Below are 26,646 nucleotides of genomic sequence, written 5' to 3'. Positions count from 1 at the left end.
CATGCGTTAATCTTCAGCATTTAGCAAAGCAAATGTCTAAAATGTCCATATTTAACAGAGGAGTCTGGTGTATTTAGAGACAGCACTGCTGAAGGCGCTGTGAGCCCGATCACGACCACGTTCAGTGGTATTTCAGTTCAGTGTCAGATCATCACAGGAAGTACTGAACGATTCTGTCAACAAACCTTTTTAATCCACTGATTCTAATGATTCAGTTACACACAAAACATCTGCTTTACCACATCACTAAATGACTCCGCCCACATTGAGGAGGAGCTATGAAGTCATGGAAAAACAATGGGACTGATATTAAACTGAGTCGAGCTGGAACTGTTTCATGGAAAAGAATGCATTTTCCCGGGAACTTTCCTCCCCTTTGCGACCCCAGAGTGAGCCGAACAGGTTTACTATGATTTCAGCACTTTCTCTGAACTGCTGATCAAGAACGAAAGGCCAAAAGTGCAGGAAGTCATTTGTTTCTGTCAGACGACTGCTTTGCATTTAAGAAAAGGGAAGGAAAAAAAAGGAAAAGGTATTGAGATTTATTTTCTGTGAGGCTGCACTTTTCTCCTCCTCACGACTCCGTCTCTGTAACCGTCAACAATTTCTCACCTCATTTCGTTTCTCTCTGCGTTTTTCATCTTTTCCCCATTAAAACTGTAACTCACGTGGCTTCGGCTTCGGGAATGAATCGTTGAATATTTAACGCCGCGCTTTAGACACTAAATTAAGTTTAACCACGCTGGATCCATTATACTCAAGTACACTAAGTCTTCCTGTTAAACTAAAGACAATTTGGCCCTGTCATGTTTGAATTTAATGCCTCTCATATTGGGTTACGGGAACATTCTAAAGAGCAAGTGTTGAAATGAAAGTCTATGTAATGTGCAGTAAAAGAACACTGTGTTATTAATGTTCACTACATTTATAAAATTAGGTGTAGAAATAATGAGAAAAAGATCTCGGGAACTCTGTCTTTATGTACTCTATATACTCAATATATATTACGCTGTGTTCCATTTAGATTAGAAGAGGGAACTGGGGGAAACTTTTCATAATAAAAGTCTACTTAAAATTCCAAATTCTACTTATAGTTTCAAAATCTCCATATGACACAGTCACTGAACTGAAATACCACTGAACGTGGTCGTGATCGGGCTCACGATCGCCAGCCTTCAGCAGTGCTGTCTCTAAATACACCAGACTCCTCTGTTAAATATGGACATTTGTGACATTAGCTTTGCTAAACGTTGAAGATTAACGCACGTTTTCAGGGATTTTTAAGTCTTTTTAACTTTAATCTACAGTTAGACATTGTTGGCTTTGATTCTTGTGTCGGACGTCGCTCTCATGACTCTTCTTTGATGACAATCTGTGACCAATCATTGGGATTTGGAATTATAAGTGGAATTTGGAACTATAAGTAGATTTTGGACTTTTAAGTAAAATTAGGAATTTTAAGCAGAATTTGGAACTTAAAGTAGATTTTTGGAATTATGTCGGATTTTTTAGTCTTTTTAACTGATCTACAGTTAAAACATTTTGGCTTTGATTCTTGCATTGGACATCGCGCTCATGACTCTTCAGTGACAACTCTCTGACCAATCAGTGGTTTTGGAATTTTGAGTAGTATTAGGAATTGTAAGTAGAATTTGAAATTATAAGTAGATTTTGGTTATTTATGCATATGTCAATTTGAATAATATGAGTAACCTGAATAATCTGAGTAACCGGAGTTAATCTGAGTAAACCTGAGTAACCTTGACTTCTATATCCATATATTTAAGGAGAATGTGGGGATATTCATTATTTATAAAGCTTATAATCCGTATCAGCATCAGCCTAACCTGACAGATTATGAGATGAATCTAGTCTAATCTTTAATCTTTAAGTAATTTGTAATTTAAAGGAGATTATGGAAGTATGAGTAGAGTTTGGAATTTTAAGTAGATTTTGGAATATTAAGTAGATTTTGGAATATTAAGTAGATTTTAGAGCTATAAGTAGATTTTGAAACCATAAGTAGGATTTTTCAGTCTTTTTAGAAGGTACTAAAAAACACCAGATACCAGGTTCTGTCACTGATGGAGAAGGAGCTGTGCCGAGCCGTGCTAAAACTGTATAACGGAAAAGCGTCATTATTATGTGATCACAAATAATATTGTGACCCTCTCTTCCTTCTTCCTCTGTGCAGGATGAAGTACATATGGACCGGTCACATGTGTGCAGTGGCAGCCTATGGCGTGTGCGGGACAGAGCTGTGGACACTGCTTCTCAACACACTCCACTGCAACAGTAAATTTCTGGTATGAACTTCTAGCTCTTTCTTTCTTAATTATTAAAGGAGTTGTAAATCCCAAGTTTTTTGTGTGCTCGCGCAAACTCTGAAAACCTGGCTGAAATAAATAATGATTTTTAGACTCTTAACATATAGCTCGTTAATAAAATTAAAATCATTTTAATCTTCTGAATATGTTCACCACTTCATATTGCTGTTAGACGGCCTTTTTCAACAGGAGGTAGACGTTTTTGTTGCTTAATAAATTGCTAACTCTCCCACACCAAAGTCCATAGAGAAAATCAGTGATTTTAACATCACAGCACACAGGAGTTGTTGATCCACTGTTGCCTCCATCACTAAGTTCAAATGTCTTATTTTGTCACTTCAGTGTTTGAAATCCTTTGTTCAGATTGACCTCAGTGACACAAAGTGACCACACGAGGCAGCAGTAGACCAGCAGCTCCTGTGTCCCCGTGAGCTAAAATCACTAATTTTCTCTATGGGGTTTGGTGTGGGAGAGTGAACGGTCAACACTTTTCTTTTTTCTAGTTGGAAGAGTCTAACAGTAAGATAAAGACATTCAAGAGAAGATCTTCAGAAGAGTTTAGACACACATTTCTGCTTCACTAAAGCAAGTCCAGTTGCATAGAACTTTTTATTTACATGTTGTTGAGACATCATTAATGCTTTTTATCCAGTGAGCCCTTTGTTAAGTGGTTTAAATGTGTAGTCTGTGAGTGTCCGGCAGCTCCACAGAATACCTGATAGCTACTCCGCATCCATACAGAAACAGAACCTTGTTCCATACGTGATGTTTTTCTTTTTGTCTGCTCTCAAAAAAGCTTTCCATAAACACTGCAGTACATTTTCCAGGTCCAGCACCATGGGAATAAAAATCAGATTCTCCTGAACTTTGTGTGTACAGACCCTGAGGAAACCCTGAACTATTCCTTTCACAATCTGTTGTGTTTTCAGTCCGTTATATAAAATACATTTATTCCCATGATGCCCACAGGCAAATGTTGAGTCCAGGCATTGTCCAGCTCCTCTGGCCATGCACTCACCTCACAGTGTAAACATATAAACAGTGGTTTTCAGCCTGTGGAGAAGATGTTTCTCCTCTCACTTTATTCATGAAATCCTTTTTGGCCCCAGGCCAGAGTAAAACTGAGTCAATCTGAGTTAACCTGAGTCAATCTGAGTAAACCTGAGTAAACCTGGGTTAATCTGAGTTAACCTGAGTCAATCTGAGTCAATCTGAGTCAATCTGAGTAAACCTGGGTTAATCTGAGTTAACCTGAGTCAATCAGAGTCAATCTGAGTTAATCTGAGTAAACCTGGGTAAACTAAATAATGTGAGTAAACGTGCATAAACCTGAGTTAATCTGAGTAAACCTGGGTAAATTGAATAACCTGAGCTAATCTGCGTAAACCTGAGCACAACTGCGTTAATCTGACTAATCCTGGGTAAACTGAATAACCTGAGTAAACGTGCATAAACCTGAGTTAATCTGAGTAAACCTGAGTAAACCTGGGTTAATATGTGTTAATCTGAGTAAACCTGGGTAAACTGAATAACCTGAGCTAATTTGCGTAAACCTGAGCACAACTGAGTTAATCTGAGTAATCCTGGGTAAACTGAATAACCCGAGTATACATGCGTAAACCGGGGTAAATTTTAGTTAATCTGACTTAATCTGAGTAAAGTGAGTTAATCTGAGCAAACCTGAGTTAATCTGAGTAAACCTGAGTTAATCTGAGTAATTGGAGTAAATCTGAGTTAATCTGAGTAAACCTGGGTAAATTTGAGTTCATTTGAGTTGTCTGAGTATAGTGGAGTTAATCTGAGTAAATTTGAACAATCTGAGTAACCTGAATAAACTGAGTAACCTGAGTAACCTTGATTTATATATCCATATATTTATGGAGAATGTGGGGATATTCACTATTTATAAAGCTTATAATCCGTATCAGCATCAGCCTAACCTGACAGATTATGAGATGAATCTAGATCCACAGCCTCTTTTGTCCTGGTGTCTAACATACTAGATGTTACTCATCAGGCCACTAGGTGTCAGTGTTGTCATGATGACGTGATAAGAGCAGAGCTGATACTGGAGGGCAGAGCTGCTCGAGTTATCTCTCTGCTCACTTACGCCTCTGTCTCACTGCCACGCTCCTCTGATACGTTTATATTCCTTCATTTCATTAAAGCCCTTTTCTCTCTCTCTCTCTCTCTTTCTCACTCTCTCTCTCTCTCTCTCTCGTTCTGCAGTTACGCCTCGTCAGATTTGCTCTTCCACTGGCGATGATCGGCTGCCTGTATTACAAGGTTTGCTGCTTTTTCCTGATGCTTTATGTTCATCAGTCTCATTATAGATACTGACACACACACACACACACACACAAATACTACAGAGGAAAATGAAAAAAACAAGCAAATGGATCATAACAGGAGGTTTAGATGGTTACATCCCTTTCATTTATTTCATTATGGGAAAATTGTGAACAGCTCTGAAAGACACTGTCATATTCAGTACCATGGGATTTTATTTAAAGGTTTAGTTCAGGTTTTTGTGTGGTACTGACATAGATCGGGCTGTTGGGATTCAAACCGGCAACAAGCCAAGTTCCACTTCGACTTGGCCATGGTCTGCTCACAACATGGCTGCCAGATTCACACAATAATAAGATAAGATGGTCCTTTATTAGTCCCACAGTTGGTCACATTGTCACAGCAGCAAAGACAGTAAAGATAATAAATAATAAACATGCATTTCCAAGAAAGTACAATAAAACGATATTAACAATTACAACTGTATAAAAAAATATATATTTCTGTATCGAAGCATACACTTTTCTTTGGAAATTATGTAAGAAATATCGCCACAAATGTAATTTAATGATAGATTTAATTTTAATCATAAATATCTTTTTGTGAACTTTACATCATTCCATATTAAAAACAAATCAATTGATTTATTGCGGAACTATTTTTTTCACTTTACCGACCCCTACTGACCAGGCTTGAAGCTCATGTTGCTGCCTGGTCATTTGAATTTAAGGGAAAACTTTTTTTTTCCTCCTTTATCTTAGACAGATTTTTCAGAGCGGAAACTGAAGTTTGTAAACCACTCACTCTCCCACACCAAACCCCATAGAGGAAATCAGTGATTTTATCTCACAGGGACACAGGAGCTGCTGGTCTACGGCTGCCTCGTGTGGTCACTTTGTGTCACTGAGATAAATCTGAATTAAGGACTCTTAAAATAAGACATTTCAACTTAGTGATTGAGGCAGCAGTGGATCAACAAATCCTCTGTGCTGTGATGTTAAAATCACTGATTCATCCGTTGATGCAAACCTCAGTTTCCTGTTGGAAAATATCGGTCTAACAGTGAGATAAAGCAGGAAATATATTCTTAACATATTGCAGACTGTAAAAGGAAGATATTTCATATCGGTAAGCCTTTGTGTTAAGTGTCTAAAATGAGTTTTCCTTGTGTCCACACTGGCAGCCACGTTCTCTGAGCCATTCCCGTTGGTTCAGCTCAGTTGTCATTGACTATATATCAGTGCCTCATACAACCGGTACTTAAATAAAACCCCAAACTATCTCTTTAAGATATAGGAGTGTGATACATTCTGCTTTACAGCCTCTTTTCATCACCTCTCTCTCTCTCTCTCTCTGTCTCTGCTGCTCTCTTTCTAGTTCTGGCCTAAGCTGATGGAGGAGTTATCAGAACTGAGGGAGTTTTATGATCCAGACACTGTGGAGCTCATGACCTGGATTAGGTACACACACACACACACACACACATGAAAAAAGACACAAATCTGATTAGCTTGTTTCCGCAGATCAACTTTCACTCTCCCCGGTGCTTTGATAAGTGTTGTGTGTGTGTATTTGCGGGCGTGCGTGGGAGTCTCTCGGCTGAGCGATGAGAGCCGACGGGTCTCCATGAATAAGACATGGCAGCGCTGGAAAAGACCCAGCTGTTGGCAGAGCTCGAACACACCTCGCGGGCTTCTGTGATCGGGGGGGCTTTTTTCGATCGAGAGCATCAGTCTGATGGGATCAGAGATGAAGCTGTGATTTGGAGTGGCTCTGTTCCGCCGCCGCCGCCGCCGCCGCGGCTGCTGCGTGTGTGTTTGTGACTTACTGGTCATCATCCGGTTAGATGGGGAGCACGGATTTAACAATGCAACACCTTACAACCTCAAAATCCATTAGATAAAGTGTGTTTGTAGGAGGCACTGACACATAGTAGATGCTTTGAGTAATTGGCTTTGTGCGCCCCCTGTGCTGCCAGTGGGAACACAAGAAAAATACTAGATTTCAGCCACTTAACAAAACGCTCTCTTGATAAAATCCACACTGGCTTAATTCTATGATATCTTGAGAAAATGTTTGCCGTGTTTCGACCACCCTTTCTAACCAGTGATTTTAACATCACGGCACACAGGAGTTACTGATCCACTGCTGCCTCCAGCACTAAGTTCAAATGTCTTATTTCGGGAATTTGGCATCTTAAATTCATCATACGGATTGACCTCAGTGACACAAAGGGCACACGAGGCACACGAGGCAGCAGTTGACCAACAGCTCCTGTTTCCCCGCGAGCTAAAATCACTGATTTCCTCTATGGACTTTGGTGTGGGAGAGTGAGTGGTTTACAAACTTCCATTTGGAAAAGTCGGTCTAACAGTGAGATAAAGACGTGAACATGTGACCTCACATAGTTCTAAAGACATTACAGACCAGGGCTCACAAACTCAAATGACCACATGTCTCGTTAAGTGTCCAAAAAGCTCAATCCAGTCCATCATGATGTAGCAATATAACAGCATTTAGGATGATATTTCCACATAATTTCACACACAAAAGTGTGTACTAATCAAAATGAATCTCTGAATATCATAAACAGACATCTAAAGTCACATGAAATGGATTGGGTGGGCCTGCTTGTGGGCTGACCCCCCACGAGTTTGACACCTTCAACGTGAATCGAGGGCGAAACATTCAGTCACAGTCGCACAGAGATGATTCATTTACATAAGAAATGTCTGATAATCGGCAAAGACTCAAAACAGAATCGATCTCTCTCGTGTTCCTGTCTCCATTAAATAATTATATCATCAGCAGCAGCAGCAGCAGCAGCATTAGTAATCTGAGTGGACCAGATTAGATTTTTAAGAAATGGCCCATTTTGGTTTAATCCCATTAGTCAGATAGTGGAAAGGCTCAGAGGAGGATGAGGAGGAGGAGGTTTGGGATGTTTGAATGTATTTGTGTGTGACATGGACTCCATTCCCTCTGGAGCTAATCCCATTAGCCTCTGAGGATTAGCCGCTGCCTACAATTACCTTGTTTGGTGCTGAGAGAAGGGAGGAGTGGAATAAAAAGAAGCCGCTGCTGCTGCTGCTGCTGCTGCTGTGTTAATTGCATTCCAGATGAAAGAGTTGAGATGGAGGGGTTTTCTCCAGCTGACTCCAGGCGCAGGATGTTTTTGTTTTACGAATAAAGGTCACGGGAGACTCTGAAAGTGTGGCGTAATGAGCAGCAGGGATAGATAGAATCGTAGCATCGCAGGCATATTCACGTCACAAAGTGCCAGTATACATTTGAGCTGCGTGTGTGAACCATGGGTTACTGAGAAAATGATTCCATGTTAGGGTGAATTCCAATTCCTTGCTTAACCCGCAATCTCAAAAATGTGCGCTCCCTCTAGTCCAAGTGCTGTCCTGATTCTCAGATTAATTAAGTTGCGGAGCAAGTTTAAGGGCTGTATCGCCCTCAATATTGAGATTTTCCGAGACCACCCTTGGGAGCAAGGGCTACCCAGAATGCATTGCGTGTTTTCACATAAGAAAGATTTTGTCGAAAGCAGCGAAGCGAGTGCGATACAAATGAAGTATTTTCTTTGTTAATAGAGATATAAAAATGATGAAAACCATTGTATTATCTTAGTTTAGGCCCATATTATAGATTCTTCTTCTTTTTTGGAGTTGACAGACTGGACGCAGCTTTCGCATTATTCTGCCCCCCGCAGTCTGAAGACGTATCTGCATTTAAGGGGTGTCCCATTTCTAAGTGACAAAATAACCCTCGACACTTGGTTTTGAGGCCAGTTAAGATTAAGGGTTGAGCTTGAGGGTTAAGATAGGAATTGGAATTGGCCCTTAATGTTAATGCCTCATATTCAAATAAAACTAACTAGGAAACGTTTGCGAAAACAACCAAAAATTGGTTCACAAATCAGAACTGATCGGAAACTAAAGTTGCACTAAATTTAACGAAATTTGGTGGGACGTGTCACAGCCCAAGACGAACAAAAAAATTGGGGCCGTGACCTCAACTCAACAGGAATTCGACCGTTTTGAATTTCTGTGGCATTAACAGCATCAATGTTAACACATGACACGTTTCCACGACTGACAACTGACCGGCAAAAGACGCAAGTGACGTCATGTTTAGCTCATCATTAGCTCCTTTAGCGCCAGTTAGCAGGCCTACTGTCGAACTGGAGCGGTCTGTTTATTAAATGAAAAGAGCAGCGCTACAAATAACCAGCCTGAGACATTTATTCTATACCGAAAACAACATGGCTGCCAGTGGGGACATGAGGGGAAAACCCACTACAACATACAACTGCTTATGTCTATGATCATTTAAGAATTTGTTCACTGCTTTATCTCGCTGTTACACGTCCTATTTCAACTGGAAAATGAAGTTTGCATCACTTTGAAAATCTCCCACACCAAACCGCACAGAGAAAATCATCAAACATCACAGAGACACAGCAGTTGTTGATCCACTGCTGCCTCCATCACTAAGTTCAAGTGTGTGATTTTTTTTTTTATTTGGTGTTTGAAATCCTTTGTTCTCTTTAACCTCAGTGGCACAAAGTGACCACACGAGGCAGCAGTAGACCAGCAGATCCTGTGTCCCTGTGAGCTTAAATCACTGATTTTCTCTATGGTCTCTGATGTGGGAAGAGAACAGAGTTTGAAAGCGACATAAATTTGAGTTTACGGTCAAAATACATCTTTGCAACAGCAAGATATAGCAAGAAGAATAACTTACACTTGAAGTGGTGCAGACAAAAGTTTGGGGTCACCTATACAATTGTTTTGTGTTCTCCATTAAAAGTCACACTTTTATTCATCAAAAGAGTTGCAAAATGAATAGAAAATATAGTCAAGACATTGACAAGGTTAGAAATAATGATTTTTATTCTAAATAATAACTTTGCTTTCATCAAAGAACCAGCAAATCTTTTTTCAGCTGTGCTAACATCATTGCACAAGGGTTTTCTAATCATCCAATAGTCTTCTAACACAATTAGTAAACACAATGTACCATTAGAACACTGGAAATGTGCCTCGATACACCTATGTACATATTGCATTAAAAGCTAGAATAGTCGTTTACCACATTAACAATGTATAGAGTGTATTTCTTATTCTGATAGAAAAAAGTGCTTTTCCTTCTAAAACAGGGACATTTCTAAGTGACCCCAAACCTTTCAACAGTAGTGCATTAGTTGAGCCTTTTGTTAAGTGGCGTAAATCTGTTTTTCCGTGTGTCCATGTCACCTCCCAACACCACAAACCCTGAATTCTTATCATTTCAACGGGATAAAAAACAAAAATAAACTCTGAGAAGTTCATGGGTATTTTGCGAAGCCATAACTCACAAGTTTCCACTTGATAACAGCAACGGCTCAGCTTTAGGCTGATACTCTGTCCTAAATGGACAGTCAATAAATCCATATCAGCGCCTGATCGTGCAGCATCTCCATCTGTGAGTTAGAGTTATTGTGAGCACTTTCTTCTTCTTTTTTTTTGGTTGTAAGGCCAGACTTGTGCAGTGCTGTTTGTCAGTCAAACAGTCGATTGTTAGCAGCTCCGCTTGCTGACACAAGAACTCAGCGCCGGCCATGGACAGTTCAGGGCAGGGAGTGTGTGTGTGTGTGTGTGTGTGTGTGAAAATGAACCTGTGTGAACTGAAGCATCTTTAACATAAAACATCTGCTCACAGATCAAATAGTATCACGTTTCACATCGTCTTCCTCGTTTAATTAAGAGTTGTCTTAGTCCGTGGAATTGTCAGAAAATGTTGATTAATTTTGTCCACAAACCAAATGTATTCAATTTTAATGATTTATTTAATTATTACATGGCGCAAAAAGACAATAAACTGATCAATCGATCGATAAAATGAGTTGAGGATTCATTTACGTTAACTGACGTTAGATTTATCATCGCAGCTCTTAATCCTTGTAGATATTTCATCATAGTTCTGTCATATTTCATGAAACCAGAAAATATTCACATTTAAGAAGCTGTAAAATCAGGAAATCAGTATTTATATGTCTGTACAGCCCCTCAAAGATTCGTCATTTTAAGTGACACGTGATAACGCGGTATTGTTTTCTCAGTACAAATACAATTAAAGTCTAGTAAAGTAGCTTAAATATCTTTATGGTATTAAAAATCAAAAACCAAACATTAACTCTTGGCTTCACTATAATTCAGAAATGTACACGTATGTACGTGTCTAATGCACAAAGTTTGAAGTGGGAAGAACTTGGGTCTGTTTCTTGCGTTCGGCCCGACTGTCGGATTAAAATCATCATGACAGAAACACAGAGATTATAAATCAGCGTAATGACGCGTTTGGAGCGGTTCTTTTTTCCCCCACAACTTTATCTACACATTGTCGCCACCTAATGGAGAGAAGAAGAAATACAACTTTATTTTTCAAATAAAATTAGGGAAAAAAACAGGTTACATATAAATTCCCTGGCAAATCTCTAATCTGGATCAGATTTGGATGAAATTTAGTCTCTTGGTAGAGTGTCTAATGCTGCATGCACCTACCAAATTTTGTTCAAATCCAATGAGAGATATTTTGCCCATTTATAAGAAATGGGAATTTCTTTCGAGCACAACCAGCTCACAGGACACAGGTTTTCTGTAGAAAAGACCAGATTTTAGTTTTCCGTTGTTGTCGCTGCTGTGATTGTTGTTGTTTTCCTGAGACCGAAAAAAAAACCTGTAACGACCTCCCTCTGATGAAGAGACTCGGCTTTAAAGAGGTTAGTGTGATGTATGTGCTCAATTATTTAGTGTTGCTCTCGAAGGGTGGCATAAAAACCTGAAATGGCCCTTGAGAGGAGCGAGGGTTTTGACGCCTTTTTGTTTTTAAATATCGCCCGGCTTTATCGCGACCTCGCGGACGCTCGTTGTGTTTTTACAGCGTGTGCGTAAATCTTAATTCTCCCACTGTAAAGACCTTGGTACGTCTGTCAGTCAAAGTGCTCGCCATGAAAATAGATCTTGTTAGATGTGTCAATGGGGAGGAATGATGTGTAGGTGGATCACAGTTACGACTGTGTGTGTGTGTGTGTGTGTGTGTGTCACAACACAACGCTGTGAATGCACTAATTAAAATCTCCGCCTGACTGAGTCGTAATCTCATTAATCTGTGCTAAGAATAAAAGACTGGTATGGTTTTTAAAAAGAGCGTTTTGAGAATATTAATAACATATTCATATATTACTATAAATCTTTCTTTCTTTTTTCACTAAACGTTGAAAAATGTTGACTGTGAAACTTGCGATCTGAGACTTGTCTGTGAATGGAAACAGAGAGAGAGATGACAGGAGGTATAAGTCAGACTCCTTCTTTAATATGATTAAGAATTAAGTTTTTCATAATAAAGCTGTAGTGAGTAACTTTTTTTTAAATAATTTAAATAACCTTAACCCTTAGGGCTGGTTTTTATATTACTCACACTCAAAAAACACAAAAAAATGTCCCACACAAACCAAGAGGATGAATGAAAACACAGATCGATACCACACTGATGTACTGTATAATGTAGACAGGAAACTTGTTTGTAAAATGGTGTAGGAGAGTAATCATTTTCCTAAGTGACACAAAGTTTTTTTTTCATTTCATAAAAACCTTTGTCTAACATCGAGATAATCGCCGTGAAAAATATTGTAATTCCTTGTTTCACGTCTGGCCGCCCATATTGTCACTGGGATTGAGCGTATGTCTCATACCTCATTTATTTTCCCTCGTGGAATAGTTTGTGTCAATCCCTCATACAAAAACCCTTAACTATCACTTTAATTTCACTCCATGTGAATAATGAGTTTACGTTGAATGTAAATAATGATAAATTCACACTTTTATTGCCTTTTATTTGCATCAATTTGATGCGCTAGGCTGTTAAAGTAGGAGATATTGTTGCCTTCACTAATGACAATCATATCCAACAGGATTTCTGTCAGTTTTCATGTCCTGGAGAAAATGAATGTGTTTGTTTTCGTTGTATTTCTCATCAGTCAGGAGTCAGGTACAGCCGTTAACCCTGTATTTATTCTGCGTGTGATTACACTGTTGGCTCAGTGACCTAACCCCTGTCTCCATATCCCATATTTTTTTCTCTGAGAAACAATATGACTCCGGGTTGTCAACTTGTCCCACATTGTTAGCGGCAGTAGAAATGCTTCAGCAGCAGCAGCTGTGTGTGTGTGTCTGTGTGTCTGTGTGTGTGTGTGTGGGAATGTTTTTAGATTAAAAATGACCCAGAGGTTAAATTTACAGGTTGGGAAAATATGTGTGAGTGTGTGTCTCTATGTGTTTTTATAATAGAGGTCAGTCCAGGTCAAGTTTGGTTAACAAGCAGCACTCGGATTAACATACACACACAAACCTGCGTGTGTGTGTGTGTGTCCTTGTGTTAGCAGTCGTCTCTGCTCCTCACGTAACGCTCTGCCATTTGTTCCTGATGTAAATGTTCTTTGTCCTTGAATGCCGTCGATATGTAGCAATCAGTGCTGCAGCCATTGTGTAAAACTCTAAATGACGTGGTAACAAAAGCTCGATAATCAACGAAAAGCAAAATTCAATTTAACTTTTCTTATTATGATGATTGGGTGCACCTGCGTACTTTTCCAAAAAAAAAATGTCTCCTTTAACACCTGAGAACATCTTTCTACGAAGCTTCTTTTTCAGGGAATCAAACCCCTCACCTGCTCAACCTCTGATCCACCATGTATTTCTATTGTAAGGGCAGCTAAAGGCTAATAATTATGTGTGGCTATTTTGAGTGTTTTTGTTTAGTTAGCACAACATTTCTTACTTAAAACTAGTGCTAGTCTGTTGCCGGGATCACCTCCCAATGCACAGTAAAATCCACAGTCCCCGTAAGCCTACAGTCAGAGTAGAGCGGAGAATCTTCGCACTCGGTGTCCAGGCTGCTAATGAATCGCACATGAGCATAGTCACTAAGTGCTGTGAGGCATGCGAGAAAGGAAAATATAGCTTTAAACGATAAGAGCAGCGCTATGAATAACCAGCGTACCTGTGTACTGCGTATGTGTGCCTCGGGACGTGATGCACCTACCCGGGAGTCACGTAAACATCATCATGTCATGGGTTAGCATTAACGCCGTTAACGATCCCAGCACGACTTAAAAGGTAAAATAAATTAACTTAAGACTTAAGGTCTGTGCCTCTAACTTTTCAGTCTAGATGGCGCCCAAGTGCTCACTCCTACGCTCATTATTTGTATATCTCAAAACATAATTTGGTAAATACTCAGTATTTTTTAACAGTATTGTGATAATATCGCATCGTATCTACAGTTCCACATACAGGCCGTTCTACCACTGATCCACCTAAAATCCAGATATTTTAATAGTGGTTTTTTTTTACACTTCACCTATTCACAGGCCTTTTAAATGCACCACAGCACATCAGAAGTGTCCACACACTTGTTTACAGCTGTGAATAATGTGTCCTCCTCCCTGTGCTTGTCCATCCTCAGCACAAAGACTCCTAAGCGGGCCGTGTTTGCAGGGAGCATGCAGCTGCTGGCCGGCATCAAGCTGTGCACAGGCCGAGTTCTCACCAACCATCCACATTATGAAGATAAAGACCTGCGGGAGAGGACCAGACAGGTAAACGTCCTGTACAACACTATGAAAACACGAGCTGTGGGAAACAGCAGAGGAGCAGCCACATAACACAAGAATTACCACACTGACGTCAATACATGATAGTTGTGGTGACCCCTAAAAGGGTAGAAGAGAAGAAGAAGAGACTGACTGCCAAATAATGAGCTGTTTTTACACCCACTAAAAGACTGACTGCCAAATAGTGAGCTAATCTCTATACATCCACCAAAATACTGACTGCCAAATAATGAGCTTTTCTCTACATTCATCAAAAGACTGACTACCAAATAATGAGCGGTTCTATACATCCACCAAAAGACTGACTGCCAAATAGTGAGCCATGCTGTAAATCCACCTACAGACTGACTGCCAAATAATTAACTGTTTTATAAATCCACCAACACATGAGCTGCCATATAAGGGGCTAATCTTTACAGTACAGCCACCAAAACACTTGACTGCAAAATAACGAGCCACGCTGTAAATCCACCTACAGACTGACCGTCAAATAATGACCTGTTCTCGATATCCACAGACTGCCTGCAAAATATAGAGTTGTTTTATACATCCATGAAAACTACTGGCTGCCAAATAATGAACTGTTGTATAAATCCACCAACACACTGATTGCCAAATAATGAGCTGTTCTATACAAACGCCAAAAAAGACTGACTTCCAAATAATGAGCTGTTCTATACATCCACCAAAAGACCGACTGCCAAATAATGAGCTGTTCTATACATCCACCAAGAGACTGACTGCCAAATAATGAACCACACTGCTCTATGTGTCCACCAACACTAAATAAACAACTGTAAATAAATATAGCTTACATTCATGATTCTTATAAAATAAAATGTTTTTTTTTTATCGTTCTACAACAGTTCGCACATGTGCAGAACAAACCAGGTCATATGCTCAGCGTTGTGGTGCAACAGTGCCACCTACTGTACACACTGTGTGGATGAAGAAATTTCCACAAAATGATGTCGGGGAAAAAAAAGGTGTCTTACATTTCGCTCCGTTTGCGCGTGGACAGAGATTTAATGATCGATGTCTCCAGTACAGCTGTCGCTGCCTCACTCACTCACTCACTCACTCACTCACTCACTCATTCATCCATTCATCTCCCTCTGCTCTCTGTGCTCTAATGTCTTGTGTGAGAGAGCGGGGAATTGTCTGCAGATGAGGCCAGTGACCTTCAGTGAAAATGCGATCAGAAGATGCATCCATTAAGTCGGACTGAATAGTAATGTAGGAAAAATTGAGTCTGAAACGCTGTGTTCCAGTAAAGGGAGGTGAGAGAGTGCTCGGGCTCTGAGTGCGTCGCTGACAAACGCTTTTTGTTTCTAAAACCAGGAGAACACAAAAGGGTTTTTTATCATCATAAATGTGGGGAAGACACTTGACACATGGACCATTTTAATTTAGTTTATCTCAACGAGGTGAATCCATTAAGACGGAAATGACACGTGATGTTTGTTTTTCAAGGTTTAAAAATACTTTAAAAAGATAATAACGTCGGGCAGAAGTGAACGGGAATTATTTCAATGGGTTTATTGTCAAATATTTAAAATAGTGTTTGTATTTTTGCCTCCTCCTCCTTTAATATAATGAAATATAATTACTATAATTATTACTGTAGGGAGTAACTTTAAAAAATAACTTAAACAACCCTTAACCCTGAGGGTTGGTTCTTGTATTAGTCACACTCATAGCTCTAAGCACAAAATAAATTCCCTTTTATAATATATAAATATTATATATTATTATAAATTCTCCTTTTCCAATTTCAATTCCACCTATTGATATAAAATGTAAATATATATAATTATATATTATTTTCAATACACCATATGTAAGTAGCATATTTTGTTTTATTTTTTGGAACCAGCTATTAGTCATATTTTAGCCTTTTCCAACAGGAAACTAAAGTTAGTGTAAACCACTCACTCTCCCACACCAAAGTCCATAGAGAAAATCAGTGATTTTAACATCACAGCACACAGGAGTTGTTGATCCACTGCTGCCTCCATCAAATGTCTTATCTTTACAGTTCGGCATTAAAAATTATTCATTCTTCTAAACCGCAGTGTCAAAAGTGACCACACGAGGCAGCAGTAGACCAGCAGCTCCTGTTTCCCCTTGAGCTAAAATCACTGATTTTCTCTATTGGATTTAGTGTGGGCGGGTGAGTGGTTCCAAAATTTTTTTTCATTTCCTGTTGGAAAATAGTATTTTACAGTGACACAGAGCAGTAAACACATTCTTAAGATATTGTAGACTTAAGCTGACAAAGGCTTTTTAAAGTGGTTAAAATCACTTCAAACACCTGAATGATGTTTTTCCTTCTGCGTCTGATTCTCTTCGTACATTTTTGTGTGGTTTTGTTTTCCACCCAAAGTTTGTAACTCAAATCTAAACCAACGTCCATCAGACGTGTGATTCACAGAGTAAACGTGGCTGCAAATTGGGTTTTGGGTTTCTTCTTCTTCTTCTTCTTCCGTCAACATCGTCCTCAGACATCAGATCCACACAAACATTAACACCTGTGTGTCTTTCTGTGTGTGTGTGTGTTGGAGCAGGTGTATCAGATCTACGCTCGCCGCTCCCCTGAAGACGTTCACGACATCATGACGGCGATCGGCGCCGACTACCTGGTCCTGGAGAACAGCATCTGCTACGAGCGCAGACACAGACGCGGCTGCAGACTGAGGGACCTGCTCGACCTGGACAACGGACATGTGAGTGCAACTCAGTTAAATTTCAATCTGGAGTTTGGAGTTTTACAGTATCTTAGACAGACCTTTCCAACAGGAAATTTGTAAACCATTCACTCTCCCACACCAAAGTCCATAGAGAAAATCAGTGATTTTACCATCACAGCACACAGGAGTTGTTGATCCACTGCTGCCTCCATCACTAAGTTCAAATGTCTTATTTTGTCACTTTAGTGTTTGAAATCCTTTGTTCAGATTGACCTCAGTGACACAAAGTGACCACACGAGGCAGCAGTAGACCAGCAGCTCCTGTGTCCCTGTGAGCTAAAATCACTGATTTTCTCTATGGACTTTTGACTTGTCACTTGTTTGACTCACTAAAAGCTCTTCATCTCCTCAGAGATCAATAGTCTCACTTGTCATCCGTCTCTCTCTCTCTCTCTCTCTCTCTCTCTCTCTCTCTCTCTCTCTCTCTCTCTTTGATGATGGTTATTTGACTCAGTGTGGTGAGACTCATGAAACACTGTGTGTGTGTGTGTGTGTGTGTGTGTGTGTGTGTGTGTGTGTGTGTGTGTGTGTGTGTGTGTGTGTGTGTGTGTGTGTGTGTGTGTGTGTGTGTGACGTCTGTCTCTCCTTTTTTCTCTTTACCTTTCCACTTGACATGTTCTTCTCTTTCTATTCTTTTCTTCTTTCTTCGTTCTGTCACTCTTTCTTTCATTCTTTATTCTTTCGTTCTTTATTCTTTCTTTAGTTCGTTTGTTCTTTCATTCTTTCGTTTCTTCATTTGTTCTTTATTTCGTTCATTTTTTCTTTATTTCGTTTATTTGTTCTGTATTTCGTTCAATTGTTCTTTATTTCCTTCGCTCGTTTGTTATTTTTTGTTTGTTCATTCGTTTGTTCTTTCTTTCGTTAATTTATTCAGTCTTTGTTTCTATTGTTCTTTCTCATTCTTTGTTCGTTCTTTCTTTCGTTCGTTCGTTCGTTCAGTCTGTTCTTTCTTTATTGTGGTTTATTTCGCCCAGTGGAGAAAATGTACATCTACATCTTTTGACTTTTTGCCGAATATTACGTTACTTTCACAACATGAGAGACTAAATAACCTCTGCAGTAAGTTGATGTCATGCAACCGTACTTAAATACAGTTACAGTTTTTATCAGTCACTTTGGAGCTTTTCTCACATCACTGTTAACATTTGCTCAGCAGTCATTTCTGCATTTCTCAAAACAATTAGTGCAAACTGCAAAACCTAGTGGATAACCTGCAAAAACATGTCACTTGTTCAAAATGGATCGTCCATTCCTCAAAAGGCCGTGATTGACAACATGGTCCATAACTGTAGCTCTAATTTCATTAGGAATCTGCCTCTGTATTTGGTGACTGACATGACAGAAGCAAATGATAATGTCAGAAAACAGCAGAGAATTGTATGAAATTAACAGATACGTGTGCAAAAGCATTTGCAATGTGTTCAGAGGAAGGAGAAATTGCTTCTATGATGTGCACGAATAACTAAATGTTGTGGAGGTTGAACTAATAGTTATGAGAATTTCAATTCTGATCAGAGAAAAGCACCAACGCGACTGAGAAAAACTGTCAATATACTATACGTATATAGCACAAATATAATATACAGTTAATGTATATTTACTGTATCAGAGTCACGACACGCGTCACAGATGACTCAAACTGACTTTAACTTGGACTCAAAGATCAAAGATGTTCGGTTCAGTTTAATTTAATCTGCTTCGTGTGGTTAAAGAACTCCGTCAAAACAGTGAGATGAAAAAATAAAGCACTGTATGTAATCTGTGGGGTTAAAGAGCCGAGGTGGAGGCATGCGGCAGGTGAACGTAATCACCTGCAGGAGGAGCCGGTCACGCCGCGCTAACGCCGACGTGGACGTTAAGCGTCCACGCGTGTCATTTACTGTGTCGCACGCATTAAACACTTAATGCTGATGTGCTGTTTTAATCTGGGAATAAGCGACGGGAACACACGTCAACAACGTTACAGTCTCGCTGCACAGGGGTGCGTGTGTGTGTGTGTGTGTGTGTGTGTGTGTGTGTGTGTGTGTGTGTGTGTCACGTCAGCCCCTGCTGTCAATAAATCTACATTATGGGACAATAACAGACATCTGTGACATGTCGCTCTGCTCACAGCCTGTAATTTATTATAACAAGATGACAAGAGAAAAAAAAAAGCAGCACGTACAGGCTGTTGTTAGACTTCACTGTGTGCAGAAAGAGTCAGTCTGTTCAAGTCCACGATGCCTCAAGAACATGTTCATGTCTTTATCTCACTGTTAGACAGATTTTTCCTTGTGTAAACTGAAGTTTGTAAACCACTCACTCTCCCTGCACCAAAGCCCATAGAGAAAATCAGTGATTTTTAACATCACAGCACACAGGAGTTGTTGATCCACTGCTGCCTCCATCACTAAGATCAAATGTCTTATTTTGTCTTTAAACCTTTAAAGTCCTTCATTATGGTTTGCCTCAGTGACACAAAGTGACCACACGAGGCAGCAGTCGACCAGCAGCTCCTGTGTCCCTGTGAGCTAAAATCACTGATTTTCTCTATGGACTTTGGTGTGGGAGAGTGAGTGTTTAAAGAAAAAATAATTTCCCGTTGGAAACTATTATTTTACAGTGACACAGAGCAGTAAACAGTTTTATGTTTTTTTTTTTTAAAAGCGATTAAATTCAGGTTTTGTCTCAACACTTCATACAACCACACTTCAAACAGCTGAATTATCATGTGTATGTGTGTGTATGTGTAACTCTCATCTTAGAGTGGTGTTGATTCACTCCTATAATAGACCAGGTAGATAAAAAAAAAAGCTTCAGGAGAGTATTTTCCATTAACATTTTTGTAGCCTTTTATTCGTTCTTACATTGAATGTTACCTTCACTGTCTTTATTTACAGTCAGGTCGTGTTATATTTTCATTTTTCATACTTACTTTCCAGTTAGTTTTTTTTTCCCTGACAAGTTTATTTTATTCTTTAATTACACGTACAAGCAAAGTCTTAAGAATAAAAAGTGAGTTCAGAGCAGGAACAAGGTCTTTAAAGGTCTGGTCTTTAAAGGTCTGAGCTAAACAAGTCTGATAGTTAAAGGAGTCCAGGGCTGGGTGTGGAGCTCTTCCCTCTGAGGACCAGCAGCTCCTTTAATGAGCTGTTTTTTTTTTATTTCTTGAAAGCACTTTAACGGTGACTCAGCGATGTTTTCTGAAGTTGCCCACAAACTGCTGAGCGGTCGGTAACATCAGAGCCTCCACGGGAAAGCAAACAAGCGAGGAAGGAAGGAAGGAAGGAGAGGGTTAAAATAACATTTTGAAGAAGAGATCTTGAGATTCCGTGGCTTCGTCATATTTCACTGTTTATGTTCTCTGTTATCTGAAGGATAAAGTTTGTGGGATTCAGAATTAAATTTCCTGTCCTTGTGCAGCTGCCGTCAAATTCTCACTCAATGCCAGCTGGGATTGGCTCCAGCCTCCCGTAAAAATGTCATTTAATCAAGTTTACTGTCACACAGGAGCAGAGAAAAGACAACATGTTCACATAAGAAGCTAAAATCACGCGCTGTCGTTGCCTCTTTTCTTTTATTAAAAGGAAACACTTTAATTGGTTCATTTGAATAGTAAGTGAATCATTTAGCAGATAATTAATTGTTGCAGCACTAAAAAATTATTTAAAGAAAAAACCTTTTAAATTGTTATTGTTGTTTATCTCATTGTTCGACAGCCTTTTTCAGCAGGAACTTGACATTTGTAAACTGAAGTCAAAGTCTGCTGCTGGTCCGCTGCTGCCTCGTGTGGTCACTTTGTGTCACTGAGTTCGATTTGAATGAAGTACTTCAGAAACCGAGTTCACAAAATAAGACATTTGAGCTCAGTGATGGAGTCAGCAGTGGATTCTTTGTCCTGTGATGTTAAAAATCACTGATTTTCTCTATGGACTTTGGTGCAGGGAGAGTGAGTGATTTACAAACTTCAGTTTCATGTTGGAAAAGTGTGTCTAACAGTGAGATAAAGACGTGAACATGTTCTTAAGACACTGTAGACTTAAGTAGGTGTAGATTCTGTCTTTGTATTCAGTGGGTAAAGTCTACATATATATGAATTATACATTCATGTATAAATAATCTTTATAATCCTTTTTTTCTTTTTCAAAACATTTCATAAGTTATTTTCTTATTCAAGCCCAGACAATAGCAGATACTTGAAGACTTTTATTCATTTTCTGCTCAAGTTCTTTCATACGTCTGAAACTCAATGGTCCAGTGTGTAAGAATTAGTGACATCTAGTGGTGAGACGTGCAGAAATGGATGACTCCTGTACGCTCCTTTCTGAGTGCTTCAGGGAACTACAGAGGCCGTGGTCATGTAGCACAAAGTCGCCCTTAACTTTCCCTTCATAATGCAAAATGCATATTTAAAGCCACCGTACAACAACAAAAACATACACACGTGTAGAATATTCACTTTCTGCTCTTAAAGCAGGGTCTCTGCAGGTTTCAACAAGTCAAATTTAAGACTTTTTAAGACTTTTTGGCACGTTTTTAAGACCATAATGAATAAAATTTAAGACCCATTTCAAAACCATACTGGCAAAAAAGTACAAAAGACATATAGGGAAATTTGAGCCTTAAATCGTTCGGCTTAGCTGTGGACTTTCATTAAGTTTTCTCCGCTGCTATGCTAAGCTTTAACACACCACGTTGCGCGCACAGCACGCTAGCTAGTGGTGCTCGATAAATTCTCCCTGGGCAGCACAGGTGGCCAACTTTTACGTTCCGTGTTGTAGTTGTTGTTATCGCATCCTCAAAAATAGAAACATTTCAACGCGAGACTGAAGTTTATGCATGTTTTAAATAAAGGTAACGTTAATAGATTTTTAAGACTTTTCAAAATTGTATTTAACACCTTTTATGAGATTTTAAGACATTTTAAGGCCTTTTTAAGACCCTGCAGATACCCTGTAAAGGTCACTCACTGGGCCTTTAAAAATGTCTTGTGTCACCAATAACCTTCTTCTTTTTTATTCTCTGTGCCGCGTCAGATCATGGACGGACCCGGAGACAACGACCCGGACCTCGCCCCAGCCTCCCAGCCTCGATTCTGCGACGCCATCAAGAGCGACGTGGCGGTGGCGGCGCCGGGCTACGCCGCTCTCTTCACCAGGACATTCCAGAACAAAACTTTCCACGTGTACCGGGTCAAGAAGAGACGCAAGAAAAGTGCCAAGAACCCAGTGTCGGAGCCCAGCGCCACTCAATAGCAGGAGAATGAAAAATGAAAAACGCTGTCAGAGGTTAGAGAGGAGGAGGAGGAGGAGGAGGAGGAGGAGGAGGAGAAGAAGGAGAGGCGAGCGCTCGCTGTTCCTCTGCGTCTCTGTCTCCTCTCTGCACAGAAACCCAGCTGTGATCATGCCCATTATTTTTTAACACATATCTCTGTAAACCGTGGTGTTGGAGCAGCGGGTCAGTTCCAGCTCGGGGCTGCGTTGTTTTAGTTAGAGCAGAGTGGGAGCACCTCCTGCTCCACCTCCTCCACCTCCTCCACCACTGCTCCACGTTATTACAGCTACAGGCAGCGTTTGTGTGTGTGTGTGTTTCCACACAAGCCTCATAAAAGAAAAACGTAGGATCAAATTCAACCTTTTTTCTCTGAGCATTTGTTTGGTTTCGACATCAGACGAGAATCTTAAAAAGAGGAACTTTGCAAGTGTGCGTTGTTTGTTTAGGCTCCTCCCCCTTTTGTGGAACGCCTCATCGTTAAAAAAAAACAAAAAAAAAACTCCCCTCTCCTGGACATGTGCATTTGTGTTCAACAAGCCATGGAAACATGTCCCTGTAGATCCATGTAGATTTTATTAGCCAAGTCTTTTGTCTCACTCTCCCACACCAAAGTCCATAGAGAAAATCAGTGATTTTAGCTCGTGGAGACACAGGAGCTGCTGCTCTACTGCACCAAATTGACAAAATAAGACGTTTGAACTTAGTGATGGAGGCAGCAGTGGATCAACAACTCCTGTGCGCTGTGATGTTAAAATCACTGATTTTCTCTGTGGGCTTTGGTGTGGGAGAGTGAGTGGTTTACAAACTCCAGTTTCCTGTTGGAAAAGTCTGTCTTACAGTGAGATAAAGACAGGAGCGTGTCTTGGTTTCGGCGGCCCGGAACAGACAGTAGGGGGCAGTAGAGACAGCACCCAGTCTCCACACAACAATACATTTAACCATCACAATGATGCATGTATTAAGACAAATATATACATACATATATGTGTATATATATATATATATATATATACACACATATATACGTGAGTGGAAAGGTGAATATTTGACGGTATTCCTCTTTTCCAATTTTCTGAACTCGATGCATTCAAGAAACTTCGTAAATTTCATCACGTCTACAAACTAAACTACACCAACTTAAACACCTGCTGCTGCTGCTGCCACCTTGTGGTCATAGATGCGCCACAAATGTGTTAATATATTACAAATAGTCACAGGAACTGATCGAATGAAGTGAATAATTTTATCCTAACTTTTTCAAACCCGACACGCGTCCGAGATGTTTTTGTTGTCGGACACATGCTCACGCTTATCACCAGCATTTATAAGTGGAATAAAATCACAGAATCACCTTTAACAGCCGCCACTTTCATCTTTATTAACTCTCGTTAACTATTAACCATAATCCAACTGTGCTGGTTAAACTCACCAGGGCTTTTACGGGATTCTTTTCCTTCTTTTAAAGGAGAAAATGTTCATTGTTTGCCAAAATAATCTTGAACAATAAAATGTGTAAATTGCCAAAGTACAGAAGAGTGAATTAGTGCCACGTGTTAGAATTCAGTCTTTAATCTCAACCTTTCCTTGTTCACCTCTTACTTTACAAACTAAAACATTTGGAAACAAATCTGCGTGTGTATCTTTTCTTTGTCGCTCACAGCGCCCTCTGCTGGACCACATTTCAAAATTGATTCATCTTTCAAATGCTTTCATAAAATATTAATCTGGTAAATATATTAGTCTATGGATTATTTCCCTGGATTATTCATCTGTCACTTGTTTTGAAAATGTTTTTATATGTCGTTTATTTTACTTATGCGATTAATCCGTCAAATATTTTCATAATGTATTAATCTATGGATTATTCTTTATAGTTTAATAATCTGTCAGTTTTTTCAAAATTGATTAATCTGTCAATTAGTTAAAAAAATGTCGAAAAAAGTTGAATATTTTCATAATCTACTACCAACAGATTATTTCCATGAATGTGATGAATAGATTAATTGTTTGGTTCTCAAACTAAAATAATTGAGTTTTCAAAGAAAACGGACAATATTCACATTTCAGGAAAAAAAAATCACAGAAACTTTTTGAATGATTAAAAATCAATCAAAAATGTAGTTGGCATGGATTATTGTCGTAGACGCGAGGATCTGCTGTAAAACACTGATGTTTCACACACACACACACACACACACACACACACACACACACACACATGAATAATGTAAGTGCTGAGGAAATTACAGCGGGGGAACAGCGGCGCTGATTCTCTGCCACGCAATCCAACATCATCTGAGAGAGAGAGGTGCATATCAAACAGAGGCTTTTGTTGTTGGAGGAGAACGAGAGCATGTTTCTCTCTGTCTTCAAATCAAAGACAGCAGAGGATCTTTGTGATGTGACACTACGTCGATAATCATCGACCGCTACGACACACACACACACACACGTTAATCAGTCTCTGATAATCTGAATCTTCACAAACACACAAACTCAGACTCATCCAGGTTTTTAGTTTTCTGTGTTTGTGATGTCATGAATACAAATGTTCCTCTTCTTCCTCTTCTTCCTCCTCCTCTCTGGATGTTTCATTTCTCTAATCTGTGATTTCTTCATTTCACAAGCAGATTCATTACATTTGACTAATGTTAATTTGCATTTATATTGGGACGAGAAGTTCATTCATTCATTTATTCATTCATTCACATTCTTCATTTGGAGCTTGTTTCACAGCCTCCTCACGTTGGTGTCGGCACAACATCCAATCAAATTAGATCCACGTTGTTTTGATCCGTCAGCATCCATCCAATCACATTGCAGGACAGAACTATGTCAAACGCCGTGCCGTGAGAAAGCGGGTTTCATTCGCGTATAAAAACTAAGGGCTGGTCAACAAAAAACGAATTGCAGTATGCAAAACATGCAGGGTCAGGGTTACAGACGCAATAAGAGCGGTAATGAAAGCTAACGTTTAAAGGCTAAGTAACATGTATTCTCTGTCTCCACGTAAACGCAAGGCCGGTGTTTTGAGATTTTCCCAGTATGGGAGGCAAATTCAAAAAATACAATTGACAGACCGACAAAAAAGTATAAAAAGGTAAGTATATATAAAATTTGATAAAAACATCATACTATACTATGTCAACCAAAATTTGTCCATTTTTTGAGAAACATTTTTTGGTCCAAAATTTGACAAAATGTCATACTATACTATGTCGTCCAAAATTTGACAAAAACGTCTTACAATAGAATGGTATGGCATCCAAATTTTTACTTTTTTTTTGTAATTAAATTTTTGCACAAAAATTTGACAAAATCTCATACTATACTGTGTCGTCCAAAATTTGACAAAAACGTCATACTACTGTGTCGTCCAAAATTTGACAAAAACGTCATACTATACTGTGTCGTCCAAAATTTGACAAAAACGTCATACTATACTATGTCGTCCAAAATTTGTCAAAAACGTCATACTATAGTGTCGTCCAAAATTTGTCAAAAACGTCATACTCTACTGTCGTCCAAAATTTGACAAAAACGTCATACTATACTATGTCGTCCAAAATATGACAAAAACGTCATACTATACTGTGTCGTCCAAAATTTGACAAAAACGTCATACTATACTATGTCGTCCAAAATATGACAAAAACGTCATACTATACTATGTCATCCAAAATTTGACAAAAACGTCATACTATACTATGTCGTCCAAAATTTGTCAAAAACGTCATACTATAGTGTCGTCCAAAATTTGTCAAAAACGTCATACTCTACTGTCGTCCAAAATTTGACAAAACGTCATACTATACTATGTCGTCCAAAATTTGACAAAAACGTCATACTATACTATGTCTTCCAAAATTTGACAAAAACGTCATACTATACTATGTCGTCCAAAATTTGACAAAAACGTCATACTATACTGTCGTCCAAAATTTGACAAAAACGTCATACTATACTATGTCGTCCAAAATTTGACAAAAACGTCATACTATACTGTCGTCCAAAATTTGACAAAAACGTCATACTATACTATGTCGTCCAAAATTTGACAAAAACGTCATACTATACTATGTCGTCCAAAATTTGTCAAAAACGTCATACTATACTATGTCGTCCAAAATTTGACAAAAACGTCATACTATACTATGTCGTCCAAAATTTGACAAAAACGTCATACTATACTATGTCGTCCAAAATTTGACAAAAACGTCATACTATACTATGTCGTCCAAAATTTGACAAAAGCGTCATACTATACTATGTCGTCCAAAATTTGACAAAAACGTCATACTATACTATGTCGTCCAAAATTTGACAAAAACGTCATACTATACTATGTCGTCCAAAATTTGACAAA

General features: G+C 39.1%; 1 protein-coding gene across 2 annotated transcripts in view; it reads left to right on the top strand.

Moving 5' to 3' along the window:
• dpy19l3 (dpy-19 like C-mannosyltransferase 3) overlaps positions 1-22,634 on the top strand; it is a gene marked incomplete at its 5' end in the record, with an annotated part of 46,826 nt that extends 24,192 nt beyond the window's left edge. For both annotated transcript variants that reach the window (XM_083900751.1, XM_083900750.1), the window contains 6 exons: positions 2,195-2,306; positions 4,557-4,613; positions 5,994-6,076; positions 14,130-14,262; positions 16,845-17,003; positions 22,043-22,634. In XM_083900751.1, the coding sequence (XP_083756877.1) occupies positions 2,195-2,306; positions 4,557-4,613; positions 5,994-6,076; positions 14,130-14,262; positions 16,845-17,003; positions 22,043-22,261 (763 nt within the window). In that variant the 3' untranslated portion in view covers positions 22,262-22,634. The remainder of the gene's footprint in view (positions 1-2,194; positions 2,307-4,556; positions 4,614-5,993; positions 6,077-14,129; positions 14,263-16,844; positions 17,004-22,042) is intronic.
• Positions 22,635-26,646: the final 4,012 nt, after the last annotated feature.

Source organism: Microchirus variegatus, assembly GCF_963457635.1.
Source record: "Microchirus variegatus genome assembly, chromosome: 14".
NCBI lineage: Eukaryota > Metazoa > Chordata > Actinopteri > Pleuronectiformes > Soleidae > Microchirus > Microchirus variegatus.
The sequence above is the reverse complement of the archived record's forward strand: the minus strand, read 5'-3'. Positions and strand labels throughout refer to the sequence as shown.